Here is a 12158-nt window from a genome sequence, read left to right on the forward strand (position 1 = left end):
CATAACTTTAGTGTTTGTCTACTGGTACTTAAAATCTAGGGTCTAGTTGTTTTAAAAAAAAAAGGTGAAAGGATTGATGTTCTTTGTTTGCTTTATTCTATAATCACAAACTCATTTTAAGCTTGGTTCCAGATTTAAATTCAGGCTGCAAGAATTTAAAAACAAATCTGAAGACCAGTCTTAGAAATCCGCTCAGCCATTGGTTAGTTTCAGGATTGTGCTAAGAATCAACCAATCAGATGATGGAGACTTTGGACTGGTCTTCAGGCTAAAGTTTATTTCTAGGAACCCTGAATTACGATCTTTCAGTAGTATCCATCTTTTAGTCTGAAAACTGTGTTAAAAGTACAGGTTTACAGCTGCAGTAAGGGATCTTGTATACTCCACTGTAAATCTAGTTCCTTCTCTTGTGTTATATAAATGATTGTGTATGATTGTATTTTAATACTGGTGCACTGTGGTGCTGATAACCATAAGTATAAAATTAATTGAGCCTTTTTTAGTGTAATGAATAAGGTAATGAAAAAGAGAAGGAAGTTTTTTTTAAAATGAGGTCTTTTATTTGTTACCAATTTTATCCTCTTAAGATAACAAGTAATGAGATAAATTATGTGTTAAGTTATGCTTCGTAGAAAAAGCTAAATTTAGTTGTTTGCAGTAGGCTAAAAGGGAACACCAGGAGTTTTTTGGTAAACAGATGTATAAATACTGAAGAGTTCAACAAATTTTAATGATAAATTTATTAAATAAAAATGTTTTTCAAGCTGTGTATAAAAATATTATTTTAAACTAATAGAATGTTACTAAGGTAAAAATTAAACTGAATTCATAAAAATTGGTTTTTCATGACTGTTTGTTAAAAATTAATTAATTGTAAGAATACTAATATGTTATTACTAGTATGATCTTGAATATGAAGTATTCTAAAAAAAATCATCACATTTAAAAAATGCATGTATATTTCAAGAGGAAATTCTTTACAGAAGATTAATATGTTTGTTTTGTTGTATGATTGCAGGACTTGACCAGTGTACAGAACCTGCAGAAGAAGCATGCTCTACTCGAGGCTGATGTTGCTGCTCACCAGGTACTTTTTCACAACTCATCTCGTTTGAAGTACCTATTCAGGGCAGACAACTTAAGAATTATTTTTTTACGGAAGGTTTATGGTTTTACCTGGGTGCCTGTCTGACCTTGAAACAATGCTCATAGGGACACTGTGGATCTTCTCTCACCATCAAAAGCTGGAAAAGTCGAAATATGATCTAAATTGTGTCAACATAAACTGAACAAAATTTATGAAAATTACGGGTTTACTTCTATGGTGTGTGTGCCTATATGTAAGAATATTAGACTGCAATACATGACTGAAAGCTTTTGTAGAAGTTTTGAATGAATTATATGGCAGTAAATTGTTGTATATTGAAATGAGGAAATTTACATAAATATCTTGTACATGATGTAAATAGCCTGCTTCTGTATAGGCTTTAACTTTATATTTATTATGATGACCATATTTTATAACATGCTGATAACTTTAACATATTTTGTAGTTATATGAACTGATTGAATTTTGTATTTGAAGAAATTTGATAGAATATGTGCATATATGAGTCAAATGTTTTGTATCCCCGTGTTTCAGGACCGTATTGAAGGTATTGCAGTACAGGCCCAGTCATTTGTTGACTCGGGACATTTCGATTCGGAAAATATCCAAGCCAAACAGACACAGCTTCTTAACAGATACAAGGCTCTAAAGGTACACAAATCATTTTGCATTTATTTTGTGCATCTAGCTACTACATTTCATCTTGTTTTAAAAGTTCTTAGAATTTCTTGATTATAAATTAGCTAAAATTTTGTATGAATAGTTTCTGTGAAAGTAATCATTCTGATGAAATGTATTATGTATGTAATATAGTTTTTAGATGTTGATGTGAAGTTTGGTTATATGAAAACTTGTTTACTGGGCATAAGCCTTGATGTACTTGAATAGTTAGTACTGAATTATTATTTCTCAGTTCTGCTGTTCTATAAATACTTCAGCTTCAGTATTATATGGTACGTTGCACTGATAAGAATGTTCCATAATAAACTCGGAATATAGTTTAAATATTTCTGTATTTGATATTTAAGGAGCCAATGGCTGCCCGGCACCAGAAATTGGAGGATGCACTCCGTCTACAGCAGTTCCTGAGAGATGTAGAGGATGAGGAAGACTGGATTAGAGAGAAAGAACCCATAGCTGCATCTACAAACAGAGGTAAGATAACTGCCCTTAATCATAGTTCCTCAAAATGCAGATCCCATATTTAGGAACTTCATAAGGGAGAAAGTCTATTTCATAGTTTAAAGTCACCTTATCATGTTTTGTTTATGGGGAATATCTTTAAATGAAACTTACTGAACTGGGTCATCATTTTTGCAAAAAAAAAATAAAAATTTAAGTTCTTAAGTTGGTGTCTGAATTTTTGACTTAAAATGTTGATGAAATTGGATACAGTATGAAAGACATTGAAGGATAAAAACCTCTTTATTAAAATATATTGGGCTATTTAAAAGTGTAGGGAAGTCGAAGGCCTGCACAGATACTTTCACCACAACTCATTCTTTAATATAAATGACAGGCACTTGAGTAATAATTTAATTTAAATGTTGATTTTATGATTTTCAGGTCGTGATTTGATTGGTGTACAAAACTTGATGAAGAAACACCAGGCCCTTCAAGCGGAGCTGGCAGGACATGAGCCAAGGATTAACAACGTTAGCCAGCAGGGAACAGACATGATTAAAGATGGTCACTTTGCTGCAGATGAGATTCAAGGCAAGATCAGTGATCTGGAAGACAGATGGCAAGCTCTTAAGGTGCGTTCACTCCAATAATTAATGCATTTGTATAATTGTAGTCAAATGAACTTTATGTAGGATGTAGTAACTTAAACTGTGGACGAGCTCCTCGGAATAAAACCCAATTTAATTTAAAAAATACATTTATGCTTTACTAAGGTAGTCCCATTATTTAGCCCTGGAGAAGTAATTTGTAGAGATAAAGGCCAAATTGAAGGTCTGTGTCTTGGCCTACATAATGATTTGTCAGAAAAATATACTTTGCCAAAACACAAAATTACTTCCCTTGAAAATTATTTTGATTAAAGATATACAAGACCCACATTCATATTTAAAAATATGAACAGTTACTTAGTACTGTTAATGAAAACATAAAATTAACATGTCTGTGTGTATAACAAGTACTGAGTGTTAGGTATAGAATAGTACACTCACATATATGTAAAGGTCTTCATAGTGTAAATGTGTATCACCACTAAAAAACTGGAAGTTTTAAAAGAAATACGGTTATACATGACATTTAATTGAGAATGTAGCTATACTATCTACATTTAAAGTTTGTTTTAGATTAAGGCCAGTATCTAAAAATAAACTATTTTAATGAAAAATGTGGATTTGATATTTAACCTTTAGCCTGCTGGTGGCAAGTGATTCTGTCTTAACGACCAGTGCTGAGCAAGATAAGCCTGCACGGACGTGGACCAGTCCATTTTAGAAATTTAGCAGGCTATGGGTTAAAGAGCCATTGACATGGTAACATCTTCTCCAGTATAATTTTTCTAAGATCATAATTACACAAATAGTGTATTCGATTACAGGACAAGGCATCACAGCGTAAACAAGACCTGGAGGACTCCTTACAGGCCCAGCAGTACTTTGCTGATGCTAACGAGGCCGAGTCCTGGATGAGAGAGAAAGAGCCGATTGCCTCTAACACCGACTATGGTAAAGACGAAGACTCTGCTGAGGCCTTGCTGAAGAAACATGAAGCTTTCCTGTCAGATCTCGAGGCATACAGCACTGTGATTGAAGGACTGCATGATCAGGCACAGGCCTGTAAGGTTAGTGAAAAAGGCATAGCAATGTTCCTGGTTGCATTATTTATAGTCCAAATTAAGCTGTAAGGTTAGTGAAAAAGGCATAGCAATGTTCCTGGTTGCATTATTTATAGTCCAGATTAAGCAAGGTACAGTCTTGCTTGACTTACCTTTTACAAAATTGAAAATTTAACAGATTTTAGCCTATTTTTGAGTCGAATAAAACTTCAGAGGCATCAGCCTGATTTAATTTCTAATTCAGTATATTCTTCTTGAATCCTTGGAATCTCTCTTGTTTTTAGAATGGTATAAATAAGTTGGAGGATAAGGAGCTCCATGTGTATATTTTAATAACAGTGAGATAGTAAATGTCTCACAGAGTTCAGAGTTAATATCTTTCAGATAGTAGAAAGTAATTGTCTCACAGAATTATATAATTTATACCAGACAGCAGTTTTACATACCAACTAAATTATTACTTAGTCTATATTCTTCTTCTGGTTCATTCAAAGCAAGGAAGTATATATCTTGTAATTCAAAATTAAACTTGACCCAAAGCTATTGGCTGTATTTACAGCAACAAGAGGCTCCAGTGATAGATGACCTGGGTACAGAGAAGGTAATGGCTCTGTATGACTACACGGAGAAATCTCCACGAGAAACTTCCATGAAGAAAGGGGATGTCCTCACATTGCTTAACAGCACCAACAAGGTATGTATGATTAATGGAATAAGTTGAGGAAGCCATCCAGCTGCCTTACAAAAGGTCGATAGTTCTACGGAGGTACCCACCTTTGATGAAATAATGCACGGAGGGGCACCTGGGGTCTACCTCCACCATCAAAAGCTGGAAATTCTCCATATGACTTAAAATTGTACAACAACACAAATGGAATAAGTTACACACATTTAGAGTTAACAAAATCTAATGGTAAACATAAGGAACAAACTATGGTAACTTACTGAGTGAAGCAGTTGGTTTGAACATTATCCCCTTTAGCTCTGGAATTTAAACTTGTGACTGCTGTTTATGAAGTAAATTAGATATAAGCAATTAAGTCCATGCAGAGTAAGGACAATTTTATTACTTGGTTAAGAAGTCTTTGAAAGTCTATTCAGTTGATCTTCACTTTTGTAAAGTTGGAGCAATAAATATGTCTAATGGGAAAATGGTCAAGATTTTTAGACATATTAGTAAGTATGAAGATATATAAAAGTTCAAGAGATATTGGTTGATAAAGTTTAGTTTTGTTGAAATCATAGTATTCATGTCTTAAAATAAAATTTACTTTTGCAGGACTGGTGGAAAGTTGAGGTAAATGATCGTCAAGGTTTTGTACCAGCTGCCTATGTTAAGAAACTGGACCCAAGCCTGTCAGCCAGCCGTAACAACCTGATGGACGAATTTACCATCTCTGTAAGACAGAACCAAATTGAGACTCAGTATGCTAACCTGCTTGACCTGGGTAACCAGCGTCGTGAGAAAATCCAGGAGTCCTGCAAAGCATACCAGTTGGTGAGAGAGGCAGCAGAACTGGCTGCATGGATTACTGAGAAAGAAGGTATTATGGTAGCTGAGAATGTTGGAGATGATCTGGAACAAGTTGAGGAGATGCAGAAGAAGTTTGATGACTTCAGAAAGGTTTTTGATTTTTCACTCTTTGAAAGTCTGTAGTAAGAAAGTCTTGATTGTTAAGGCACTTGTTTTAAAAAGTTATTCATTTCTTAATCTTAAACATACATTATTATTTAAAATGGATAATTTTTGGATACTGAACAAGGTATTAGCTTTAAGTCATTTCAAAAATGTTTTCCCGAAATGGTGAACATAATCCTTTTCTATTTCAAGATGGTATTTTCTTTTCATCTGATCACAGCTCATAGAAATATTCCTGAACATTCATGTCTACATTACAGGATTTGAGAACCAATGAAGCTAGGCTACAGGAGCTGAACAGTATTGCAGACAGACTGACAGCCATGGGACAGACCGAGGCAGCTGAGAAGATCAGAGAGCAAATAGCAGTATGTGTTACAGAAGTTTCATATCTATTTAATAGTTACTTGCAAAAGAAAAATAAAAGCAAAACTTCTGCATGAGCAATGTTTGACAATATTTGTGGTAGTGAGAAAAATATATTTTTAAATTCCTGATTTTAGTAAGTACAGTAAAAATCAAATAATCCGGTTGTATTGCAAAACGAGTAAGTCTGGTTTTATTGCAAGCTGTTTGGTAGCAACTACGACGAAAATCTTAGATATTCTGTATAATATGATATCCATTGAACTTTGAATTTGACATTGCCAATTATGGATCTTTTTGATTATGGATATATGGAAGTATTTGCTGTGCTTTTCAGACATTGAACACAAGATGGGCAACACTACAACAGGTTACAGCAGACAGAGCCCAAACACTGGGCAGTGCCCATGAAGTTCAGAGATTCCACAGGTACTTTCTTAAACAATGTTTGCTGTTACAAGAACAAAAAGTCCATTGACATTCTTTTCATACTTCCTAGTTCACAAGCTGTTAAAATATCTTACAGCTGTCTATAATTTTCCAGTGTGATAGCAGGATTTATTTTGGCAATCATAGAGTAAAAATATCTTTGCATATATTTCTGTTTGAAGGGTAAATTTGTTAACTGACTCACTTCAGGCATGAGATTTTTCAGGAAAGGCCCTGATTTCAGGCCTTTAACTGCCAGAATTTCCCTATATAACTTTAATCCAGACTTTGAAATGTAGATGTTTTAGGCTTTTGGTTGTTGACTGAATCTCAGGTCTGTTCACTATACAGGTTTCATGTGATGAAAATATACACAGCATGAATTAGTCTTTCTGTCTGTTTGTTTTTAAGTCGGAGATCTGTTGTGCCAGTTTAAATACAGTAGATACTAATACAGTGTCATAGAATCCAAACAGTATAACCAAAACTGTATGATTTATATATTACCTTTTCTTTAGAACATAAATTGATTGTTAACTAATGTTGTAGAGATGTAGATGAAACTAAAGACTGGATAAATGAGAAGAACCAGGCGCTCAACAACGATAACTACGGTCATGATCTAGCCAGTGTGCAGGCCCTGCAGCGTAAACATGAGGGACTCGAGAGAGATCTTGCTGCCCTTGGGGAGAAGGTAAATACTTTTGTCATTATCTCTTAAGATAAACTTTTGTTCAGTCGAATTCAGAGTTTTGTTTTCGGAAGAAATGTTTATAAATGTAAGTGTTACATGGTTGTTTTGAGAATTAAGATAAGAATTTAAAGTTTGCATACTAAGGGGAGGTGTAGTGATTTTGGTAAGGGCTCATTGGCTGCTGGGATCATGGCTGCACCTCATAAAACACAAGAAATTTGGACAGTAGTTGAGCTAGAGCAGTAGTATAAACTTTAAGCCTGTATCTTATGATATATGACATTAATTCAGTTCTAACGTGTAAAGACTTGTGATAATTCTTATTTCTTGTGCAGGTACGAGACTTGGATGAGTCTGCGAAACGTTTGATGATGACCCACCCAGATCAGGGAGAACAGATCTATGAGCATCAGACAGAAATCAACGAGATGTGGAATGAACTTACTGCAAAGGTATCAATAACAGTCCTTTCTACAAAACTATCAAAATTGTTTACAAGTGATAAATGTTTTGAGGCCAGTAGGTGAAAATAGGAAATTTTTTATTCCAGTGGTACTAAAAATTTGTTCATCACTACTTGAATTTTTTCTCTGTAAGTGTTCAATATAACAATGATTTTACCGCAGAAGTACATGGATTAGTCTTCTGTAGTCTTACTTAATTTTTCTCTTGTTGTAATACTCTACATAGGCTGACGGCCGCAAAGCCAAACTGTTAGACAGTTACGATCTTCAGCGTTTCCTGAGTGACTACCGTGACTTGACTTCCTGGATCAACAGTATGATGGCTCTTGTCTCCTCTGACGAGCTCGCCAAGGACGTCACAGGGGCTGAAGCTCTTTTAGAACGTCATCAGGTAATTACACATACTATTACATACTTCTTCCAAGATGTATTTTATTATGTAGTGCTTTATTGAACATTTATAGAACAAATCAGATGTGTTTCATAAATTTTTATAAGCCATATTGAGACATATATATTGAATTTACAGGATTATAAAGGCATGAAAATTTGTAAATTAAATGTACATGAAACTTTATTTGAAATGGAGAAAAAGAATTTTTTTTTATGTAATTTAAATGTTATGTCTGGCCTGAGGGAGCCCATGCTGCCTGCCAAAGTAGCTTGATAGGTAGAATACAAGCCTATAAAGTGAGAGGTTATGAGTGTGAACCCAGTGCGACATTTTGACAAAAGACAGTAAATCTGATCTTATTAGTCCTCCCAACTCTGGTTCATGTGGGGAAGTTGTCAACAAGTATGTATTGGTGCATAATTCAGAAACAACGTTTAAGTGAACTGACAGTTAAACCCGAATAAAACAAACGGGTCCAGCAGACTTAAAAACTCTTCTAGGTGATTTTTTTTTACATACAAGCTATTTGAAATTATTGTTAGCTTTACAGGTTCTATAGTAAGTTTTACTAATTTTAAAATTATAACCATTATAAGATGAATATTTCAGCTTTAGATATTGATTATGGAGTAACTAGTGATAGAATAGTAGTTGGAAACTTTTATTGTTAGTTTTTAACTTCTTTAACTATGTTTTCCTTTTAGCTAATTCTCCTTTATGGACCTCATAAAATACACAGTTATTTGTTAATCTATGTATATGTAATGTTTTTGTTGAATAGCGTAGTGAGAAAATTTCTTGTTTGTCAGATTTCATGTATATAAACTTGTTCATTTGTATAATATTTTGTGGTGTGTAGCTTAGCAACTGTATAAAAGTGTTTATGGAATGTGGCAGATTACAAACCCAATATTTGCTTTGAAGAAAAAATAGCTTATTTTTTATTTTGTTAGCATATTCTATTTGAGTTGAAGTATTATATCCCAATATCTTGGCTTAGCTTTATATATTGGCTTATAACAAAAAGTTTTTGTTGAAAATTTACCCGTGTATAATGTTAAAGCTTATAACATCATATATCATACTGCATTTCATCTCTCTGTAAAACCCATTCTTTCGAGGTCAGCTTACAAGCTTTTATATATTCTTGCACATAATCTTCAAATATATCAAAAGGGTGAAAATAAAACAAGTGTATGCCTCATTCTGCTTATTGAAGCTCTAAGTGCAAAGATTTTTAGAGGAAACATATTATTTCAATAAAAATGAAAATTTCACAGCTGTTCTTTTTTAATATGTCTTGAAATTTGTCTGCCACATGGGATAGAATATAGACCGTTAATACTTTTATGTGAGAAAAAAAATACCTTGGAGTTGTGTACAGGGTGTATTAATCAATATATGTAAATTGAGGTATGGCATACAAAATGTATTTTTAAAAAAATGTGCTTGTTAAATTCTCACATAATTGGACATAAAACAAAACTTAAACTTTAATATTAATTACAAATTTGATGTGGGCAAAAATTTATATTCAGAAATTTTGACAGCTAGTTGTGTTAATTTACAAGTAAAGGACTGTGCCCTTCATTCAAAGTAAAAAAAGCTATGACTCATAGGTTGGAACTAAGCTCATTTTTCCTTCCCAAAAAGAAAAATAAAATCAGTAAGTTTAGTTTGAATAAAAGAAAAAAAGTTTCAAGGAAAAGAACTAATGCCGTCTTTGTATTTCTTTCCACTATAATTTGTCACCTTTGTGTTGATTGACAGTCACTTCTGACTAGTAGATGTTGTCAAGTGATAGCTTGCTAATCGTGTGACAACCGTGTTGCCATGGTGATGTTTTGTGTCTGTTATCCCCGGAAACGGTACTGTCTCCCTGTCTGTCAAAAACGTGTCTGTCTTCAATGACTGTCAGTGTTTTGTCAGTTTTTACCTCTGTTTAGCTAAGTGGGTAGGCTTTTTTCCGATTTTTTTTTTTTTTGATATTTTATATTGTACAGCGATGTAGGGACCCTTGAATTGAATATAATCGAAACTAGAGCCAAAAGTTACTAATACAATTTCTTTGCAAGCTACACAGATAAAATAAATATGAAAATCAGAAAAACTGCTGAAACACCAAACTGAAACAATTTCCAGGACTTAGGACATCCCCCTCCATCGTGCGAGAATATCGAAAAGCTTATGGCGTCCTCAACCGAACCTACTGTCAATTTGCAGATGTTCAGTTCGGAGATAGTGAGCCACTATGGTATAACTCAGCTGCCTCCCCAAGCTGAGGGTGAAGAGTCCGAAGTCGAGGATGAGGTGATATAGCATGCCACACAAGCTGCACGTGCATCGTAACCTGCACGAGATGATCATCTTTTGGTGCATACTGGCCTGCGATGAAACTTTGACGTTGTGATAGTATGATGAATGGACAGTTGCATTTCCCTGAAATTATTAATCTTGTTTGATCTTGTTTCAGCATCCATTGATAGAAGTTGAATGTTTGCCCTCCTGTTTATTTTATAGCTGATATTAACATTTATGGGTTGTCACATTAAAGGGACTAGCTGGAAAATGTACTTTTCCTGTAACTTTCATGTCTTGCCCTCAGCTCTACCAAAGAAACAATAATAAACAGTATCTTACTCGCTGTTTTCTAAAGAAATCATGTGTCACTTAATTCATAAACTAATCATCTAGATGCATATTGAGCGAAGTACAAGGAAAGCACCTTCATCGATAAACAAGATTTTGTTTGGTTTTAAAGATTTTTGTTGCTACTTAGGAACCTAAATACATATTTTTTCATGAAAGAAACCGACAAAGTAAGCTCAGTGGAGAATGTGTTTGATAATAAGTGGTCACGATTTTTATTCCCAGTAGAGGCCAATGTTTTCTGTGACAATTTTATGGAACAAGTGTTTCTGAAGACTTTTGCCACCCACCACTGATTCATTTAGGGCAGTTTAATCAGTTATTTTGAGATGAACAAGTTTGAAATGGTTCAGAACACAGGAACACTTATTAGATCCACTGGCCACTGTTATCTAACTGACGTTCTGTTGAAAAATATATTAAACACAAAAGAAATTATATATTTTCACAAGTCTGCATGAAATCAGTTTAGAAAAAACATACAGATGGTACCTATTAAAGTGACAACCCACTTTTACTTGCATTTTCCTATACAGTTCTATAGATATTAACAGGTATTGAAGCTGTTGCTGTGAATTTAACAAATGACCTGCATGACGTTTCCTCAATTTACAGTGTGGTTGGCAAGACAGGAAACATGGAAACTAGTTAACACAAAAAAAGTTTAGCTTAGACAAAAGTTTGTTTGATTTTTGTCTCTAACTGATGCTGCATCTTCAAATAATATTTTCAGCATTAAAGTGTTCGATCTTTTTTATCAGTATAAAGAATTTTGCTGAGTTTGTGAAATGTATTTTTGTCTTCTTATTTATTGTATTCTGATCAAATACTTCGAACTTTTGTCCAGGCAGCTTAAATAATTTAACATGAGAAAGAGTTTTTATCATCAAAAAGAATTTGTAATATTTTGTGATTGTCTCGCAGCGAGTCAGTTAGAGACTTTACTATAGTTAAGTTAACAGCATGGAATTATTGTAATATCACAAGATCAGTAATGCTCATGACATGCTGTTTTCATTTGTTAGGCTTAAATCTTAATATTTTCTGTAAAGGGAGATTGTTAAATATATATGAGCCGTGCCATGAGAAAACCAACATAGTGGGTTTGCGACCAGCATGGATCCAGACCAGCCTGCGCATCCGCAAACCCACTATGTTGGTTTTCTCATGGCACGGCTCAATTATAATGTATCTCTTATCAGTTTAACTCTGTCTATATAGCTGATTGGTTAAAATTGATGACTTCATATCACATGTCTCAGAACTGCCAGAGAAGTAGAACTCTTTCATGGGTGGAATGTATCAGTGCCAGCCGATGTGTGAAAAATCGATTTGAGACATTGGGTGTGATATGACCTGAATTTTATTGATGAACTGTAAAGACTTTGAATTATGGTTTGACAGAAGTTCTAGTGGGCTGATTATTCAAACTTTAGAACTACTTTTCCAGTAATTAGGAACTTGAAAGTTTTTGCATCAGTATTTTGTAAAATAATATATTAAGAAATTGTCAGTAGCAACATTTATTGTAGGATTTTCTACAAAATTCAATGAAGCATAAGGTTGTCATATAAATGTGTACATTCACCATAGAAGTTAGTTGCTGACAAGTTTGATTTGA

At 34.0% G+C, this 12158-nt stretch overlaps 1 protein-coding gene across 18 annotated transcripts in view; it reads left to right on the forward strand.

The window, feature by feature from the left end:
- The window catches only part of LOC123548533 (spectrin alpha chain-like), a 59336-nt gene that overhangs the window by 24291 nt on the left and 22887 nt on the right, over positions 1 to 12158 (forward strand). For 9 of the 18 annotated variants that reach the window (XM_045335856.2, XM_045335893.2, XM_045335908.2 and 6 more), the window contains 13 exons: positions 1019 to 1087; positions 1643 to 1759; positions 2137 to 2263; positions 2675 to 2865; positions 3666 to 3908; positions 4462 to 4596; positions 5182 to 5526; positions 5802 to 5909; positions 6245 to 6336; positions 6886 to 7030; positions 7366 to 7482; positions 7721 to 7885; positions 10031 to 10198. In XM_045335856.2, coding sequence (XP_045191791.1) covers positions 1019 to 1087; positions 1643 to 1759; positions 2137 to 2263; positions 2675 to 2865; positions 3666 to 3908; positions 4462 to 4596; positions 5182 to 5526; positions 5802 to 5909; positions 6245 to 6336; positions 6886 to 7030; positions 7366 to 7482; positions 7721 to 7885; positions 10031 to 10198 — 2022 coding nt within the window. The remainder of the gene's footprint in view (positions 1 to 1018; positions 1088 to 1642; positions 1760 to 2136; positions 2264 to 2674; positions 2866 to 3665; positions 3909 to 4461; positions 4597 to 5181; positions 5527 to 5801; positions 5910 to 6244; positions 6337 to 6885; positions 7031 to 7365; positions 7483 to 7720; positions 7886 to 10030; positions 10199 to 12158) is intronic. The other 9 variants (XM_045335936.2, XM_045335944.2, XM_045335983.2 and 6 more) reach the window with 2 other exon arrangements.

The sequence above is a fragment of the Mercenaria mercenaria genome, chromosome 15 (assembly GCF_021730395.1).
Source record: "Mercenaria mercenaria strain notata chromosome 15, MADL_Memer_1, whole genome shotgun sequence".
In the NCBI taxonomy this organism is placed as follows: domain Eukaryota; kingdom Metazoa; phylum Mollusca; class Bivalvia; order Venerida; family Veneridae; genus Mercenaria; species Mercenaria mercenaria.